This window comes from Solanum dulcamara, chromosome 11 (genome assembly GCF_947179165.1).
Source record: "Solanum dulcamara chromosome 11, daSolDulc1.2, whole genome shotgun sequence".
Lineage (NCBI taxonomy): Eukaryota > Viridiplantae > Streptophyta > Magnoliopsida > Solanales > Solanaceae > Solanum > Solanum dulcamara.
In genome coordinates this window covers 59018076-59038750 of record NC_077247.1, presented here as the reverse complement: position 1 = coordinate 59038750, position 20675 = coordinate 59018076, and the positions used below count along the sequence as shown (strand labels likewise).

The following is a 20675-nucleotide window of genomic DNA, read 5'->3' as shown; positions in this document are numbered from 1 at the left end:
TAAATTTGAGTCAAAGTATAACAGAAGGGATATATTTAGTTAAAAAATATAACGAGTGATATATTTAAACTATTTTCAATAGTATAGGGGTATATTTGGACCCTTTTCCATAAAATATTTGTGCTTATATATAGAAACACCTTTTCTCACTCTTAAAGAGCTCCTTTGAGTCGTCGTCATTATCGCTCGAGCTTGAAATTAATTAATATATTTATTTACTATTTTTCAATTTCTAATTATCAAATGGTAATTAAATTCTGAGCAAGGATTGCACTTCTCGAACAAGTACTTCTAGCAAATTTTTGCACAAAATTGTGATAAGTTTAGAAGTCACACATCTTTCTTGAAGTTTGAACTTATATAGAGCCCGTTTGGATTGGCTTTAAGTTGGTTTTGACCAACTTAAAGCCCCTTTTCAGCTTTTGGACGTGTTTGCCTAATGCTAATTTTAAGCCAGAAAGTTCTTAAAGTCAGTCAAAAATGAAAAGTTAGGATTCCTAACTTTTTTTTTTCTAAGTGCTTAAAGTCATTTTCTTTAACCATGGAAATTACTTTTATATCCCTTATATTTTAACTAAATTCTCAAACTACCCTTTTTATTGTTGTAACCCTAAAATTCACGTAATTTTTCTCATTTAAGCACTTTTATCCAAACACTCAACTGCTTATTTATAAAAATAACTTTCAGCACTTTAAAGTTCTAAAAACACTTCATACATAAAAGTTACTTTTTTTAAGCCCATCCAAACGGGCTCATACTCAAGAGTTATGTCCATGAGTTCGAATACCAACACAATATTTGTCAAAGTGAGAGAATTCAAGGAAAGAGTCTTTACCATTAAAACTCTGTCCAATTGAGTCTATACATAAAGTTATCCTTTAACTCCAGATTGGCTAATTGAGAAATGAATGCAGATGTAGAAAATTTTCATGTGGTGGGGGAATGGTCAAGGATGAAATAGACAGCCCAACGTATCATTTCACAATTTATTTTTTTCTTTCTTATGATTAATTAGTGAATATCTATCTAAATCGTAGTGAGTTACTGAAATTCCTGCTAGTAACTTTACATTGGACATGAAATTAAAATATTAGTGAAATGGGAAAGAGAATTAGAATTGCATATTCACTAAAAAAAAATAAAAATTACGAAGGCTCACACAATTAAAAAAAAAAAACTCAATTTAAAAGTTCTTTTGGTATGATCTTCCATAATCAGTTAACACTATTACTAGGCAAATTCACCACAACTTTATTGATCCAATGCTCTATTTAATCTTTTCTTATTTGTTTCATTGAAAGCTCCTTTATTTTCAAAGTTTTAATTAAATTTAATAATTGAAATTTTGTAAATATTCGATAAAGATTTTTAAAAAATGCTTACTTTTATCAAAATTAAAAGATCAAAACTACTCGGATGATTGTTAAGAAACTAGTTTGAAATTACTTACAAATTAAGAGGTTTTGTCAGTTTCTCCTAAAAAAGACGGCAAAATATAAATTTTGTTATGTAATAATTATAATATATTTCAAGAACAAATGAAGATAAAGATTAATAAAAGAGAGAGAGTAATATGATAAAGATAGAGAGAATAATAGTATGTATATATTTTCTATTAATCTGTTTGTACGGAATGCAATACTTTTTATAGACAAAATTTGTTGAAAATCACTATTAAAAATATTATTGATATACATTAAAAGTACTATTAATCTAAAAATATACATCCACTTGTTTACAACAAATTTTACTAATATAAAGATTAGAAAAAGACAGAAAATATCCCCTATTTGTTTATACGAACAAGCAAACAATGGAGCTTCAACTGAATTTGAACGGAAGTCATTCAATGGCGGAAAATCCTAGCCTTCAAATTTTCCATATTCAGACAACCAATTTCAGCGAGGACGAGCTCGAACAGGAGGATCCCACAAGCTCCTTTTCTGCTTCTAATCCCACCTTCTTTATTCCCTCATTTGATGATTTTGACCCGGGATCCGATTCAGATTCCGAATCCGTTGATACGGAGTCCAACCGCTCCGACTTGATCGCAAACCCTAATTCCTTCTTCTATGGCAATGAAGACCAAATAGACCTTGTAACCGATTTGTTCAACACCCGAAACGACGACGTTACGGATCATTCCCATGTCGTTCACAGCAATTTCAATGATAGGGTTTTGCCAGACGGTGAAGAAGTAGAGTCTGGGTCTGAATTTGATGGGCTTCGGGTCGTTGGGGTGGACTCCGAGTCCGATTCAGAAGATATGGAGGTAATTTCGGGGGTTATTCACCAAACTGGTGATTTGAGTGCGCCGGATTTATGGAGCTGTTTTCGGGTTGATGATGAGGGGGATTTGGATGAAGATTTCGTGTGGGAAGAAGTTGAGAGGGTTGAAGGGAGGGGGGAGAATATGAGTTATCTGATTGGTCGAATGGAAGAAATTTCAGTTCCTTCTGATTTCTCTTCTGAAGGAGGAGGTTCGGATTTGGGTGAAGATGGAGAAGAGGAGCAGGTGAGGAATTTAGAATGGGAATTTCTGGTGGCGGTTAATAATCTCGAAAGGAGCCTTGAATTTCACAATGCTGTTATAATTCAAGATGATGGTGTGTTTGATACTGTTGATTTTGTTGGGAGCGAAGAGGGGTTAAAGGGTAGTCCACCAGCAGCTAAATCTGTATTGGAAAATCTTCCTTTGGTGGTCGTGAGTGGTGAAGATTTGAAAGGAAGCAATGTAGCTTGTGCAATTTGCAAAGATGAGATTTTGTTGACGGAGAAGGTGACTAGGTTGCCTTGTTCTCACTATTACCATTGTGATTGTATCGTACCTTGGCTAAATATCCGTAATACATGTCCTGTTTGTCGCCACGAGTTGCCCACAGATGATGCTGATTATGAGAGGAAAAATGAGAGGAGAGCTGGTCCTGCACTTGTGAATGATTTTCAGGTTAGATACAATTTCGAACCTGTGCTCTGACATTGTAATTTCTATTCTGTTGACAGATTTCCTGGACAGAGTATAAATCTCACTTTAGCTAAGCATGTTGAAAATCTCTTCATATCATTTTTTCATTTTTCTTACTTACTTTTTAGTTTTGGTACGATATATGTTAAGTTGCCAATTTTTGTCTGTGAGTATCACATGAACAGCTAGTTGGATTACCGTTTAAAAATGGTGAAAACTCTAAATCTCTGTATATTCAAAGGTTAGTAGTTAGTACTATTTTGGAAATTGTTTAAAGTTTTGGAAATTTAGAGTTGGTTTTGTTTTCTCAATGAGATGGTGGTGAAAGTGTGTTCCATAGAATTAGGAGACTTTTCTTCTCCAACTTGAAAAAATTGGTTGCCAAATCATTAACTTGGTAATATGGTGGGTAAACTTTTCAGAATCTTGATCTTAGTGTCTGCTAATATTTCTAATATATCTAGTTGTTGTAAAGATATTGAATCTATATATTGCTGAACTTTTTTTACAATATTCACATAATTATCAAATCTCTGGATTTATAACTTGCAGCATGTTTTCTTCACATGTGTTTATCATATATATTTACATTCTTATCAAAACTTCTAGAGTCATTTAATTTCTGCTTTCTTTTGACAAGTAAAGGAATTTCATTATATTGGCAAATTTAGCACCAAGAGGGTGCTACCTCTACAGAGTGGATACAAAAAAGCTCTTGATATACATTTTCAAGGACAAATAATGCTTTTTTCTCCCTCCCTCATGGGCGACTAGAGCTCAAACTTTAGGATGGAAATAAAGGAAATATATGTGTGTTTTTTTTACCAAGGAGAAACCTTTGTTCTGCTCGCACTTTTCTTCCAATAGGAAATTTGTTCTTAGTTTTTACAATTGCATCTACTACGGGGACTGGAGACACAAAGTAAGTGGATATTTGTCTTTGAGCAATAGACTTATCTTGCTCAACTGTATTTTTGACAGATACCCACCATCTTTTTTTTGATTAATATAATAAAGTAGGTAAGTATGCTTTCAAGAACACAGTTTGTGAAATCTTTCTACCCAGAGATTAAGTCTACCATAGTTTGCAGTAACCATTGTCTTCTAAACTTCTCGATTTTGGCTTTTCTCATAACAATTTCAACATAGAGGTTCTTGTTAGGTATATTTCACTCTAATCCTCACACTTTCCAGAGTTACCTTCTTTTATATATAACCAAGTAGAGGTTATTTTGCTTACTCCATATTTCCCATAAGATGTTACCTTCAGTTCGTGCGATTTCTTTATGTGCGATTTCTTTATACTCTTCACCTACGTTATGTCTCAATTTCCAACTCTATTCGCCTGCATTATGTATCTACTCTAAATCATAGCTGTGCCTAGGGGTGACAAATGGTTGGATTGGATTGGATTTCGATAGATTGAGCCAAAATGGATTGGATTATAATCCACCCACATAAAATATGTATAAATATGGTTTGGGTAGAAACCATCTAACCCACTTTAATCTCCTAAAGTCAAAAAAATATTAAATCAAAGCAAAATTGCTATTGCTCTAACCACTACAACCTCCAACCCACCCCTAAATTATTACTTTTTAAACAATTAATTTTTCTTCTATCCCGTAACTCCCACCATCACCCCACCCCAACCCCCTACCCCCACCCCCACCCCCAATTTTTTTTAAAAAAAAATCAAAAAGAAAAGTTTTTTTTGGCCCCCTCCCACCCAACCCCACGGACCCCTACCCAACCCCCCCCCCCCCCCAAATTATTTTTAAAAAATTCTTAAAAATTTCAAATTTTTTGCCCCCGCCCCCACCCACCCTCCACCCTACCCCCACCCACCCACCCCAAATTTTTTTTTTTAAATGAAAAATATTTTTAGTTCAATTAGAATTTTTTATTATAAGTTTGTGATCTAAGGGTATATATGGATGTCCATATTTTACCCACTTTGTCCATATTTGTATGAGCTTTTGAAATTGGTCAATTCATATTTACCCATTTAAAAAATATGAGTGATCCATTTAAATAAATATGGGTAAATGGATTCATTTTACTTAAACGAGTTGAAATTGCCACCCTTAGCTGTGCGTATGAAGAAGTTGGGCAAATTCAGAAGGCAAGTGTTAATCGATGGGAGGTAGATTTGTCCTTGTTGACAGCATACTTAGTTATTTTTTCAATATAAAGTAAGGCGTCTTGAGAATGATAATCAAGATCAGGTTATCCACCTATGGAAAAGTACCACCTTCTCCAATCAGATGGTTTCTTTTCTCAAACATTTTTTAAGATATAGGAAGAGATCTAGAAGGAAATTGACCATAAAAATGTGGGATGTGCTAACTTGGTAGTCCACTGTTCTTACTTTGAAGTCCTCCATCCTTTTTTTTTTAAAAAAATGGTAATAATTGTATTAGTAAACAACACAAAGGCAGTGCTATAATTTTCTGATCAAGTGAGCAAAAAATCAATAGTATAGCCCTCTTGTAATCTTTAGAGGGACTCTGTGAAATCTAATGAAGTTTCTGCCTCATTTGCATATATTCCTTTTTATACCAAAAGTGAAAGTGAAATAATAATATGTAATCTAACTTAATCCTCTGTACTGATTTTTGTTTGCCTTCAAAACATTGAGTTCCTTTCTCTGCAAATCACCCACCAGATACAAGCTTTAATCATATGCCACCAGCTATTTCTTACATTGTCCAAACTTATCTATACCAATCACTCCCGGACATTGACCATTTGATTTCGGCAAAGTTGAGAAATGTCTGTCATAGCTGGGTCAGTTATGTGGTGACAAAGCAAAAAGGGTGAATACTGGTTTCCGTTTGGCCGCCAATAAATAACATCTGTTGCATAAGGGTAACTCTGTTTTATGCAGGTTATCTGTAGTGAGGCAGGCCTCCTTTGTCACAATCCAAGAAAAATCACATCACTTTATGACGAGCTCTTAACTTCCACATTTGTTTCCATCCATTTTTCTCCTTGTGTACCAGTGTCCACCATCATAAAAAAGAAATAGCAAAGTTCAACGGATCCTTTAGTCTGAATTCCCTTTTGGGAAGGAAAGAAGCTCTCATGGCTCCTTTAATAAGATTTCATCCAGTCAAACCATCTTCTTTAGATCAAATGCCTTTTCTAAATTCAATTTTTGAAGACCTGCATTTGTAATCTTACTTGACCATTGGCCAACCTTAGGGAAGAAAAGGAGCCTCATCGATGAAAGTAATTAATAGTGTCATTCGCATTCAACTGCCAATCAGATAGTGCTTGTTGGGTGACTGGTGAATGAATTTTTGCCTGTAAATTTGCAATTTTCAATCTGTACGTAGCTGATTCCTTCACTTCCTTGTTCAAATATATTTTGAGTTTACCTAGCCAAAGTTGAATTACCTAAAGTAGCCGTACTAGTTTTCTGTCAAATCTAATTCATTCGAGAATCTAATATGATATTTTGTTCTCGAAGTTATGTATGGGCTCTCCCAGTTAAATCATCAATCTTTTTTGTAAATATTTAAACTGCTCTCTGATACAAATTAGTTTATTGATCAATGTATAAAATGATTTGTAATTACAAATGAAGAGTATAGAGAAGCTTTACGCAGAAATATGTAACCATGCGGATAATTCTAATATATGCCGAATTGTTGGTTTAACTTCTTTATCATTTAAATTATATGATTCGGATGTTGACAAAAGGGAAAGAAGAAGAAAAGTTGTATGAACTAAAAGTTTAAAAAAGAAAAGAGAATCAAAAAAGCAAAATGTTTTTCAAACTACTGAGTACTGAATATGAGAGCTTTATTGAAGAAAAACACTTTCTAGTATGACTACTGTATTTTGCTTTAAACATTTTTCTTCACATCTACGAACATGCATACTGGAGTTTATTTCTTCTCAAATTCGACTGCTTCTATTGAGATGATGCATGAATTTGGATCAATTTTGAATCCATCAAAATAAACTGATCCGAAAAGTGAATCATGACACAACTAATTAAACGTTTATATTAAGAATATGGATTATGGAAAGTATTACAACTTTACTCGTCTAATTTGAGTTTCCATATTGTAAGGGAATTTAGGGATTTTTTAAAAATCTTTATTGATGTTTGGACCAAGTCCCACATTGAAGACGACTAAATCTGAATTCACACTAAGAAAGTAGACTCGAAGCCAAGACTTTGATTAAGAATGAAAGAGTAGTCACCACTCCACAATTCTAATTAATCTAATCTTTCTTGTTTGCTATTTGATTATATTCGAGGCTATACCTAGCTACTCTATATTTTTGTCAAGCACAAGTTGAGGACAAGGAAGCTCACTGACAGGAGTAATATGTGTAGGAATTAATTCTGTTTCTCATATTTATCTACTTCATTCTTTTGATCTACTTTAATGACTTTGGTTACTAAACTAGTTTCTTTTCTATATGGGTAACGTTTTTGCTGTTAGTAATGTACTAGTTATAGTCATCTACCACTGTCCCCAATAAAATTTAGATTTAGATTAGAAAGGATAAGAAGTAATAGAAAATATACCAAGCCGTCATTTTAAAATATTAGAGAGGTAAACACTGGCTCTTCAAATATCCCCAGAGGCAAAGTAAACTCCTCCAGAAACCTATTATGGCATGGGCTCTCTTGCAAGTGGCCTCTTGTTCGGCATTCTGCCCCCCAAAAAAAGCGTTTTTTTCGAAACAGTGGGGCACTGAAAATTATTTTTTCAATCATTGTGGGATTGAATATTTGAATGCATGGGCAATCTGCAAGTGATACCCATCCGTCCCAAAGTATTTGTCATGTTTTACTTTTAAGAGTTAAATTATATGAATTTTAGTCAATAATTTAAAAATTACAACTGATAGTACTATTCATATAATTTTAGATATCTAAATTATAATTTTAAGATATTAAATTAATTTAATGTAATTTAACTCTAAAAATTAATCAATTAACTCTCAAAAAGTGGAACATAACAACTAATAGGGACAGACCAGCAGTGGGAGTAGATTTGATAAAATAAATAACAGTGGAAAAAGTAAAAAATCATTACAGATACAGTCAAAATCCAGACCCCTTAGGTACGTTTTGGTGGTGTCTCAATGATCTAGAAGATGAAACCAGTAGCTCAGAACAACGCAACATAAATTTGCTATTTCAGTCCTTGTACTTCAAGGTATTAGAAAATTTAAGCCCCTAAGTTTTCCAAACATGGTCAACTATTAATCAGTTAGTAACTCCATGACCCTAGTCAAGATGGTAGACCTCAGCTAAACATAAAAAGATAGTGTAGCTTCATTCCTACACGTCTCTTAGGGTAGCCTAAGAATGTCTAATATGAAGATTCATTCCAAGATCTCAAGAAATTGCAAAAATTTGAATACAGATATTTTCATCATTGTCATGTTGAGTATAGTTCTATTCTAATATTTCCTATCAAAGTAAAGGAAATAAAGATACTCTAAAATTCCCAAATAGAGTAGAGTAACAGCACTAAAAAACAAGCTACATTAGAAGCAGCCATAATATCAACAGTGTCTGTGGAATTGGGTGCACATCAAGTCCACTTTGAAGCTACTGCAACTAAATTTCCAGTAGACTAGAAATCCAATAGGGTAATATATTTCCAAGATTTTGCATTAGAATCTTTTTTAGATTAACATGTCGGCAAACGGCAATTGATTGGACTGTTTGTCACAGCACAACTTGACACAATAATCAGTCAGATTTGAAGTTCTGTTTTCTGCTACCTTAAGCAACAATTCTATGTAAGAGTATCATAAAAACAGGGTTAAGAAACAGAATAATTGGCTCTGACAGTTCTTGGTTTCATTAATACTTAAGACGTATGGCAAAGAACAATGTTATTAGAACAATATAAGATGATGAGCTTTACGACAGCAGCTACAGTAATCAGAACCGTGAGGATAATGAATTAATTAAAAAGAACACTCATTTGCTTTAAAAAAATAAAATACCTTTATTCTCCGCAATTCTTAGTGGATTTAGACCTTTACAACTACGTAAGCACACTTTAATGATATGCCCAAAACTCCAAGTAAATAGTAATGAAACGTAGCACCATCACACAACTTATCTAACTTTGCACCTCGAGGTGTCAATGTTATTAAACATGTTAAGCAACAAAAGATACAAGCATTCAACTTGGGAATAGTTTAATAGTCCCTTTCAGCGTTACTTTAAGCTGAAAAAAAGAAAAGAAAACAAAAGGAGATGAAAAGGGGGTAAGCACATGAGGAACTTATCCTGTCCTGACCAATCTATTTATTGTCAACGACCTAATTAATGATACAATTAATCAAGTGTCTTTTTGGATCAACTATTTATGGTGTCAAATATAAAAGCTGGAACAGTCACAATAAGGAAATTCTTAGCTTGGTGAACTTTCTTAACACTTAAATAGATTGACTATGCACGCAGAGTAAAATAAAGCCATAACAAAAAGGTTAATAACAATTCTTATAAAACAAACAATGAATAGTACAGACTACAAAGAAGTCTATAATAACCAACAATCAATTACAATCATGTAGTCCAGAAATAAAATTATTTTAATACTATTAGCAATAAAGAAATTAACTTGTCTTTGTACCATATTTCAAAGTTGCATAACAATTCTTATAAAACAAACGATGAATAGTACAGACTACAAAGAAGTCTATAATAGCCAACAATCAATTACAATCATGAAGTCCAGAAATAAAATTATTTTAATACTATTAGCAATAAAGAAATTAACTTGTCTTTGTGCCATATTTCAAAGTGGCCCTATATTTAAAGCTAAAAAATTATCAATTGCGTCTAGTATTGCTAGCAGATTTACTAAGGTAGGTCTTATGCGTGACGAAATAGATCATAAAGTGACTTTAATTTGCTCTCTGCTTTTATTCAACACAAACCCATTCTTATCCATTCCTGATTTTTAAAACTTGATTTGCATCACCAAAAAGGCCAAAACAGTTGCACTAACACAACCACAACCACAACTTTTAAATTTTAAGTAGTATATAACAAAATTATCAAAAATTGTCTCTTTCCTAAGTCTCTTTCTGCCCATTAGAAGATCCTGGAACTTTCGTCCCAGTTTGAATTTTTAGTGCTTGATGCGCTTGAAGGAGCCATCATTATCTTAGCGAAATGTGTTTCAGCACTCATGGCGACCCCAAAAATAAAATGAAATAACAATTTCAGGTTTTGACAAACTCCTCCATTTATTTTACACAAGTGAAGGTGTGCTTCCTAGAGAGCCACCTTCAATAAAAACTCAAATGGAGCAACCGCTTGCAGATTGTCTTGTGATGATCAACCAGTCAAATAAATTATAAAGCTAATACTTGATTAAAAGATAATCAATTATTGAGGCTTAAGGATGAAGAAAAATGACCAAAAGGGAAGAAAAACTAAGCCACAATTCCCAGCTAGTCGGGACAAAAACTTGATTGGGTTGAACACATGATTGTTGTGAAGAAATTATATGCTCTCACTACCTTTTGAAAGAAGAAAAGAAAGGGAAGTTGAATAGGGTACGTCAGTGGGGTGCAATAATGGGCATATCAGGTACAAGTGACAGTACCACAAATTGAGTTCCCCATCATGATGACCGCGGCACCTGAAGCATTCAAAAACTATGGCTTCTTTTTGATGTGATTGGTAGCCAATTGCCCATAGGATTGCACACGACAGCCACGCGCACCCCATTTAGCAGGGTCCCCTGCAGAAACCTACCGTGCATCTCTGTTTTCTTTGTCTACCAGCTTTTGTACTTCTTTTTTAACAGATAAATACAGGGCATTTGGTATCAAATAGGGCAGATGTTAAATCAAGTACCCTTCGTGCAAGACCTTGGCCGATAGTTTAGGGCGGTGTCCCAATTACTTGTATTATTTCCGCATTCCCAAGACCCCTAGATTTTTAGAATTTTGATGAGAAAGATTTGCTATTTGAAGGGCATAAAGGGTGCGTTGTTTTTTTAATAAAAACAAGAAATGAGTGAAAATCTCTCTCAATATTTTTATTGAGCTTAATAGGGGTTTAAATAATGGAAAAATTATATAAATTGGACTCAATCCAAATTATTTAATCGAGTTGGATTCACGTTTCAAACTATTTACCTTCCTATTTCCTTGTTCTATTCACTGAACTACTGTTTCTTCATTCTTGAGGTACAAGTGTTCATTTCCCTTAAATAATCAACTTAAAAACTGCAGAGCTAAAATGCAGAAAGTTTGTTAAAAAAAAAAGCTGCAGAGAAAATTTGCATAACAAAAATTCAAAAAAAGACTTAATAAGCTCAACAATTAAAATAACCAAAAAGAAATTTAATACTCAAATTTATCCTAAATCTAAATAACTTATCATGCTAAAAAAAATTACTGCATAACTAAAAACAAATTCAAGAAGGTAAAATAGCGGGATGTGGCCATAATTACGGAAAGATAGATAAGATATGCTGACATGCATCAGCTTCTTAAGTGGGCAATATGTTTCAGTAATAAAGAAGTAATTGAGTAGTATTATCTATTTCTCTCTGATACTATTAGAATATATATATATATTTTGATGATATCAAACAGTAAACATAAATTAACAGTTAAAAATAAGAATATCTAAGTAAGGATGTAGCGTAAATAGTTTTTCATTTATTAAGTAGTATCAAGAAGTAATTAAGTAATATTCTCTACTTTTCTTTAATACTATTAGAGTATATATATTCTCCAATAATATCAAACAATAAACGTAAATTAATAGTTAAAAAATAAAAATATTTAAGTAAGGATGTAGGGTAAATAGTTTTTCCTTTCGGAGAACATGTGTTCTTTTGCCTTAAGTTTTGCTGTTGCAAGGAGTTTACAACCTAGCAGGCTTTTCTTTTCTAAAGACGACAAGAACACATAAAGTACACCTTTTCCAAGTAGTCTTCTTTTTCATTGTATTTTTTCGAGACACAGGCACCAAATGAGCGTACACCAAACAGATTTTTTAATATCTGAGGCATAAATTTTCTATTGAAGATCTGAAGGTATAAACATGAAATGAAACTTTCCAACTTTCTATGTGTATTGTGCAGTGTCTCCCACCTAAGTTGATTGGCGAGCAAGTCGAAAAATTGTTGTTCTCCTTGAATATTGGAAAATTTAACCAATTTGAGTCCATGTATGTAAAAAACACAACCAAAAGAGAACAAAACAAAGATCAGAGAACTGAACTTGATGGCAAAATACTAAAAACTACAAGGTCCAGTTCAAGCAGTCCTCAATACAAGGGAAATCCAAATGTACCGTGTATGTATAAGTACACTCTACAATGATCTATATATTGGTCTATATCAATCACCCAAACACGAGAACTGGTCATATAGGAAAAGGCCTTCATTCAAAAGCTAAAGTATATAAAGTATAGGGCGGAAAGAAATGTAACAAAGGCAAAACAATTTGAAGACAGGAAAAGAAAGAGGAGTCAATATTTGTGTAATTACATTGTTGACCATTCAGTCCACTCAACAGACCCACCTGAAAGGGGGAAGAGCATTATCCCTAAGGACTGAGGAAGTTCTGGTTTTGGATGCATTACAGATCTTGTTTTCATAGTGGAAGACTGGATTTCAAAGCCCATCCATATCTTACCACCTCTTCCTTCCACCACCAACCGAAAAACAAGACTTTAACCGTATGACTAAATCTAAGTTGTGATTAATATGAGACATAACTTCATATTCCCTCTATTACATATTAATTGAATTTTTGAAAGATTTTTCATTGTTCAAAATAATTGAATTGTTCAAAGTTCAAGATGAATGTTTGAAATTCTTTCCATATTTGTCCTTTCATTTATTGAAGTTTTATATTTTCTAGGAAATAAATCACACTACTTGTTATATTTATTATTTTACAAAGGACAATAGTAAAAAATATGGTTCAAATTATGACCTTAAATATTTTTCTAAAAATTCAGTTAATAGTTAATATGGGATAAAGGAAGTATTACGCAACACACTGTACAACTAGGAAATTTTGACCTCTAAGAAACAGAAGCCAGACGAAAATGGAGAGGACATTACTGCAAAATCAGAAAGGCAAATTCTTGTTGAGACCATAAGGAACCCTATAAGAAATTTGGAGCAAAGCATTGAATCTCCCTTGAATTTAATAAGCTTTAAGTTATGCTTATTTTCCTTTTTCTGGAAAATTATTAAATGTCTTACCGGTCTTAAGAGAACTTTTATTTTACAGAGCTGGGAGAAGCTCAATGTGTTTCTTCAGATTAATCAATCCTGCGCGAATGTTTCTGAAATAGAAGAATGAAGCACAAATGAAAAAATGAAAAAGGAGTCACTAGTTATTTTAAACGAATCAAGCAGCTTGATACTGCCCAATCTGATTTCATGAATGCTTTGAGATATTAAATTACAAAACAATGGAAGAATCACTTTCAATTCGGTGATTTTAGATCTTGAATTAGATGCCATACCATTAGGTTGGAAATACAATCACATTTACTGAACTTAACTCCAGCTTTAGCACATATGATAAAGAAAGAGGATATGGTGACTAATTACAACAAGCTCTGCAGAAAGTCACCTTTCATTGATGACAATCTAGAGTTTTAATGGTGACCAATGCAACTAGCATGAATATGAAGCACCTCATATTCACATCTAAACTAGCCACAAGTGATTGTAAGGCGATACTGTTATGCATAGGAGATTTTTAAATCATGTTGTGATTGTTGAGTCATCAACTTATTAAGTGTATGATCTTTCCACTTATAGAATATGGCTTGCCTGCCCAAACCTCATAAACTACTATTTTACGGCAGTGACCATTGTTGTCAAAAACCATCATAGAGTGAAAACATCAGGGATTGTATTGGCCTGGCAATAATGCTGAGCTGGTCTACCTGGATCGCCCTTCATGTCGGGTATATGTCCATGTAGCAGATTAAGTAAAACATGTGTTCATGGAGTAAATATTCTCTACATATGACCCTCAAGATCATGTTATCATACGCACATGCACATGTTCAGGATTATATTATGATGATTTCATTTTCAAGGAAATTTACTGTATCTAATTGATACAGTATGGGACCATCTAACTTTTTCCTAATCCTATAAGTAGTCCCCCTCCTGCTCACGTTACCATTCGCCCTTCAAAGCCAATTTATTTTGTTTGACCCTTCATTAAGATCTAAATCCAAAAATTGTCCTTGTAAACTAATATACTTTTAAGCCATGCAACCCACTGAAGCCACAGACTTCTATTACCTACTTCCGTCTAACCCAACTCAAATCCCATCTCAATCTTGTGTGAACTATAACACATCCACATTTCAGCTAAATACACTCTTGAACCCTTTGTATCATCTTCAGATCACTCCTCAAGTTCAAGACGTCAATCCACAACTAACATGTTTGAACAGTAACTCTACATCAGATGAAGCTGATGAGCAACAGTGGACTCTAATAAATGAACGTAAACAGAGGAGAATGATATCTAATAGAGAGTCTGCACGGAGATCACGCATGCGCAAGCAAAGGCACCTAGATGAGCTTTGGGCACAGGTTGTTTGGCTCCGAAATGAGAATCACCAGCTCCTGGACAAACTAAATCATGCTTCTGACCGCCATGATCAAGTACTTCAAGAAAATGCTCAACTCAAAAACGAAACTTCAGAACTTCGCCAAATGATCACTGACATGCAGCTTAGTTGTCCTTGTCCTAGCTCAAGAGCTCTTGAGAATGAACCTTGCAGTAGTTTACCTCAAAAATGAATAACTAATTCAAATTACTATGGATGTTATGCTGGTTGGGATACAGTCGTGGTTATGATTTTCTTGTTATAAATTTGTTGTTGAGATGGCCGCCACTATTTGAGTTGTCCCTTTATCTCTTTTGTTGACAAGATGAAGGCTATGAATTTAGTTTTTACTGTATCTCCTTTCTTCTTGTGCTGATATGCTATTCAATAAAAAATTCCCTTCTTTATGCTGTTCATGGTGCTAGTTTCACTATACATACATTAACAAATAAAGAAGAAAATCCATCTCTATTCATAAAGAAGAAAAGGTAGCAACTGACCTATGCAAGTATACCTGAATGAATTTTTAAAATCAGTAATGAATCTGCAACGGAAAAAATGGTAAGAGAAACATCAGGACCCTTCCACTAAAGCAGCTTAGTCAATGGAATTGGCCAACTACAGTAGAAGATTTTTTTTCCCTTCAAAGTTGCATGTCTAAGATAGTTAAACAGGACGACAGGAGAGAGAGGGTTGTGCCTGTCAGGTTGTCTACGACAAGCATACCCACAACAGGAGAAACATGTCAAAAGCAATTCACTTAGCTTTAGTTGTTATCTTCAGAGTTTCAAACTTTATTACTGTATGTCATTTTATCACAAACTACTCGCATACAAGCACAGCTATAGTAAATGTGACTTAATCCTACTTCTTCCTTATGTTACAAGCGAAGAAGAGAAGATTCATGGCGGGCATCAAAATTACCAGTAACACTAATCAACAAGCTCCAACAACAGTGTGAACTCCTATTCTACTATTTCTTATGAATATTTTTCCGTCCTGTTTTTATACTACAGGTATCACCTTCCTTTTTAGTAATTTACACTAGTTCCTCCTGTTTCTCGTATACTTTACATTGTCTTTCTTATTAACGACTATGCTTTTTTCATTGTTTCTTCTTCTTTTCACTTGGGTTTGAGACACTTGAGCCGAGGGTCTTTCGGAAATAACCTCTCTACCTCCTCGAGGTACTGGTAAGGTCTGTGTACACTCTACCCTCCCCATACCCCACTTAGTGGGACTTCACTGGGTATGTTGTTGTTGTACACTGGTTTCTCCTCTCAATTAGAACCTGAACTTTTGAAAAATGTGAATACCTTATATTTTAACATTCACCTCCTAGGTATATCACAATTCAAGTGTCAAAACTTTTTTTGCTAGACTATCTACTACTACAACAACATACCCGGTGAAATCCCACAAGTGGGGCTTGACACACAGGTTATCCCAAGAAAGATAATTTTAAGTATCTTGAGTTTGTAATCCAAGGAAGTGGGAACATAAATGATGATATTACACATCATATTGGTGTGGCGTACCTTCTTTGTAGTGTTAAAACTAATTCACGGGTAGATCAGCTTGGCACAGCACTCAGTAGCAGCATAATTCTTAGGCAACCCGATGTCTTTCTCTTGAGGTTGTCTGCTAATGAACTATATTTAAGTCTTATTGATTCAGCACCACCACATAAGTTGACTGCAGAAAGCCAGAGTTTCGTATTTTTCTTAAAATATGTTTCCAATAATCCAAAGTTTATCTATGCATGACAGCATGAAACAGCTAATAAATAACTACATTCAATCATCCAGTAATTGCTGTTCTTTATAGTCTGGCTGTTCTCGCAAGAAAATTCACTGTTCAATCTTATCAAAATTAAAATAGTATTTCAATTGGAATGCCATACCTGAGAAGTGAAAACAGGTTTCCTCCTTTAGCGCTGCTGTTAGATCCTAGGGAGCTCAACTTAATTCGTTTAATCGCATTTTTTTTTTGTTATTTGAAAGAAGAAGAAAACAGATGATCAGGAAGGTTGGATCTTTTCTCGTCATAGCTAATAGAATCATGCTGTTGCTTTGCAGGAATCATCATCTTCTATAAGCAAGGCCATAGTCCTAATGAAGTACAAAACTAAGCTTACATCCACTAAAAGGCTTGTGGGGCAACAAACCTATGTCTACATGTGGTAGATGTAAATAGTAAAGAGAAAAAGGGTCTCTTCTCAAATGCATTAAACTTTTAGACAAGACAAGCTTACACAATTCTATCTGCTGAATTTGTGTTTGTACCTCACTGCTACTCCTCAAAATAATATTTCCAAATGTTTGACCTCCTCAAAATAATATTTCCAAATATTTGGCCAAGAAAATAATTAAGCCCACACGTGAATGGCGTGTTACAGATACTACTTAAATAAATATAAGTGTTCATTTTCTAATAGTTTAAACCTTTTGATGAGATTGAATAAGTTGACATCTCTTAAGATTCTACTGTTAAGAAATATCGAAAAATAAATGAAATAATTTGGCGAAACTTGACATCTTCAGCAAAAGGTATTGGAATTGTTATATACATTTTCAGTGATTCCTCATTCCTGGTATAACATGACTCAATTTAAACGAAGTTATTAGAATTTTAACTCGGAAAATGAATAATATAGGCACGATCTGTATCCAAAATAGGAGGTTTGAACTCCGTAGTTTCATGAAAACGATCAACTTCATTATTGCAGTAAGTTACAAAATGCAAATTACCCATCATTTCCAGATCAGATCAAAATGACCTAATCTTTCACGCAGATACTGCAAGTATGTTAGCTCTATCACTTCAACGAAGAACAGACAAAATGTAATTAATCATTGATGGAAGATAACTCAGCATAGTTAGCTCGTAAAAACAATTGGAAAGTTCAATTAAATCGCCTGAGGTTTTCATGTTTATCAATTTCATTGGAAACAGAGCATTTGAAATTTCAGGAGATGTATCAAAGGCGACGAACAGATTAGTCGAGAATTACCTGCGATCCGAATCAGAATCTGATGGAACCCAAATGGCAGACGGTGAAGTGTTGATGAGAAGAAACTTTCGTGCTTGTGATTATCCAATCTCCCAGTTTAAGAGTGGATCCAAACGAATAGGAGTAAAAATTAGAAAACCTCGTCCCGCGTATTTGAACTTTCCCGGTGGCGGTTTCCCGGGCTTAATAAACCAAAATTCAAACCTTTTTCAGGGTTATTAATTTTATTTTAACTTAATTATTTCAAGTTAAGATATTACTTATTTGGAATAACGAAGTTATGATATTTATACTTATGTGGAATAATTAAGTTAATATATTACTACTTATTTGGAATATATAGTCAAGGTACTCGTTTGATGTTAGTAATTAATTTAAAATTATTTAATAATTTTATTATAAGGAACAATATGTAGTTATAGTTATAAATAATATTTAATATTTTTTCATAAACACGTGTATCTACCGCGTATTTTTATTTACTCCTTTATTTAAAACATATTTATTAATTTTTATATTTCTTATTTTATAATTAAAAATATGAATTTAATGCATTTGAGCTGAGGTCTTTCAAAAATAGATTTTTTACCTTTACGATGCAGTGATAAAGTCTAACTGCACTCTACCCTCCCCAAATTTCATTTAGTAAAATTTCAATATGTATTTTTCTTGTTATTGTTATTATTGTATGATTGAAAAATATCTAATAGTATAATTACACTTGTTCTACCAAACCCACTTTAAATTTGTATTGTGGCAACCAAACATGAATTTAAGAGTGAGGAAATTGGCTATGCCACCAGTATAGAAGCAGAAATTGTGGCTCTTTTGGAAGCCTTGAAGTACTGTAAACAACAGGGACTAAATAACATCATTTTCCAGACAGATTCCCAAGCTATTCAAAGAATTTTGAACGGAGAATGGAAACCTCCATGGAATATTGCAGGTTGGGTAGATGAGGTGGAGGAATACAAGAGAAATTTGGATGTCATATTCAAACATACCCTAAGGGAAGCAAATAAACTGGCAGATGCTTTAGCAAATTATGCCCTAGATGAGGGTCCCCTACAGGCTTATTTGTTTGAGGAGTTGAATGTACAGATGAGAAGAATCCTAAATAGTGATAAGAGTCAAATTCCGTATCTAAGAATTAAGAAATGTTGAAGGAAAGGGAGGAAAAAGGAAATGGGAAACTGGAGACACAGAAAAGGAGAATGAGTTTGATATCTTTACTAATTGTTTGTTCATTTTGCAGGTCTACAAACTACACTTAGTTGAATCAAAGGCAAATGAGGCATATCACAAATCTCACAACTTTCAGAAAACACACAAAAGCAACAAGATCAACAGAGGAGTACAATACACACCAAAAACAAATTATACCAAATGAGAATCAGAGGAAACCACACTGAGTTTCTTCATCATCTTCAACAATAAGGGGAGAAGAGCACAAAGACAGAAAAAGAAAGAAGACAAGGAAAGGTCCACCTTCAAAATAAAATTCGAGACAACAAACACACATGCAGAGCAATCGGATGTGAATCAGAAAGAATCCATCAAATCAAATGGTCTCCTCATCATCTTCAACACTAAGAGGAGAAGAGCACAAATTATTCAAGGCAACAAACACACATACAGAGCAAACAAGCTGGTGTGAATCAGAAGGAAACCATCATAGCAACATATTTTGGCCTCTTCATCATCTTCACAAGAACAGCAAGAATGGCAAAGAAGATCGAAGAAGAAGACGAAAATGGTCATCTACTGACTATTCAAGGCAACAAACACACATACAGAGCAAACAAGCTGGTGTGAATCAGAAGGAAACCATCATAGCAACATATTTTGGCCTCTTCATCATCTTCACAAGAACAGCAAGAATGGCAAAGAAGATCGAAGAAGAAGAAGAACACAGTAATTAGGGCTCAAAGGGAAAGTGTGTGTAGGGTAAATGGTACCCAAAACTATTATATTTACCTCTTTTACAAATGAATAAAAAAGAAAATAATATTTACCTTAAAAAAAAAACAACATGTTTTCTTACTTACTAAATTTATTATGAGTTTTTAACGCGCCTTTAAAAAGTACAACTTCACATCTTTATAAGTACAAGAAATTAAGAAAGAAACTGTGTTTTCATAGACACAATTTGTAAAAAGCACTCGATTAGTGAAAATATATAATTAATATAGTAAAGATCTATCCCAATATTAGTTGTCCATATTAGTAAAAATAGTTATCTCAAATTACTTGTCAATTTATAAAATTAAGATAGAATTAATTACATATTTTATTTTATCCTTGATTTTTTTAAAAGTGTAGACAAATTTGTAAAGTTTAAAAAAAAATCTTAAAGGTAAATTACTAAAACTACCTTTCTTATTTATGATTTCTTAAGAGACATATAAAGTTTTAATCACGCAAATACATGTCTTGTTTTAGATCATAAGCTTAATAATTTTACTTTAACATTTTTGTGTCTAATTAAACAACAATAACACACAAGTGTAATGCAAAGTAGAGTCTGATAAGGATAGAGTTTACACAAATATTATTCCTACTTTGGAGATAGAGAGACCAATTACGATAAACTCTTGGCTAAAGAAAAAACAGTTAAAAGCATGCCAGAAAAAGGAAATAATGAAAGCGAAAAGATCACGGGAACACACCAAATTATTTTGAATAATAACTATGCATAAAAAAATAATACTATAATCAAAATTTAAAAAACAATAAATAGTAATAGAAATCATATGAAAAAAAACATCCGGAGTAATATTACGACGATTGGAACAAAAGAAGTTATTTGCGCACACGCGCACACACATACGACACTAAACAGAAGAAGTTGTTTGCACATGGACGGTATTAAAGGCAGGGACTGAGCTAGTAAGACTTCGAAGATCATCTGAATCTGCTTCAATAAAAAAATTTGTTATTTATATATGATGATTTTTTTTTAATGTATATATATTAGATATTGACTCCTCTCTGTTTCGACTTCTTCATATTTATATCTGGCACTTATTAGAGGCAAAGTAGATGGGGCAAAACATGTGTATAAAATAATTAAAAGAGGGAATAACAT

At 33.5% G+C, this 20675-nt stretch overlaps 2 protein-coding genes across 2 annotated transcripts; both read left to right on the top strand.

The window, feature by feature from the left end:
• The first annotated feature begins 1742 nt into the window (after window positions 1-1742).
• LOC129872915 (uncharacterized) lies at window positions 1743-6711 on the top strand. Its single transcript, XM_055947869.1, has 2 exons — window positions 1743-2948; window positions 5857-6711. The coding sequence occupies exons 1-2, from the start codon at window positions 1815-1817 to the stop codon at window positions 5995-5997; spliced, it is 1275 nt and encodes a 424-aa protein (XP_055803844.1). The 5' UTR covers window positions 1743-1814; the 3' UTR covers window positions 5998-6711.
• Window positions 6712-13817: 7106 nt separating this feature from the next.
• LOC129872916 (basic leucine zipper 43-like) lies at window positions 13818-15057 on the top strand. Its single transcript, XM_055947870.1, has one exon. It carries the CDS (start codon window positions 14228-14230, stop codon window positions 14765-14767), a length of 540 nt encoding a protein of 179 aa, XP_055803845.1. The 5' UTR covers window positions 13818-14227; the 3' UTR covers window positions 14768-15057.
• The last annotated feature ends 5618 nt before the right edge of the window (window positions 15058-20675 follow it).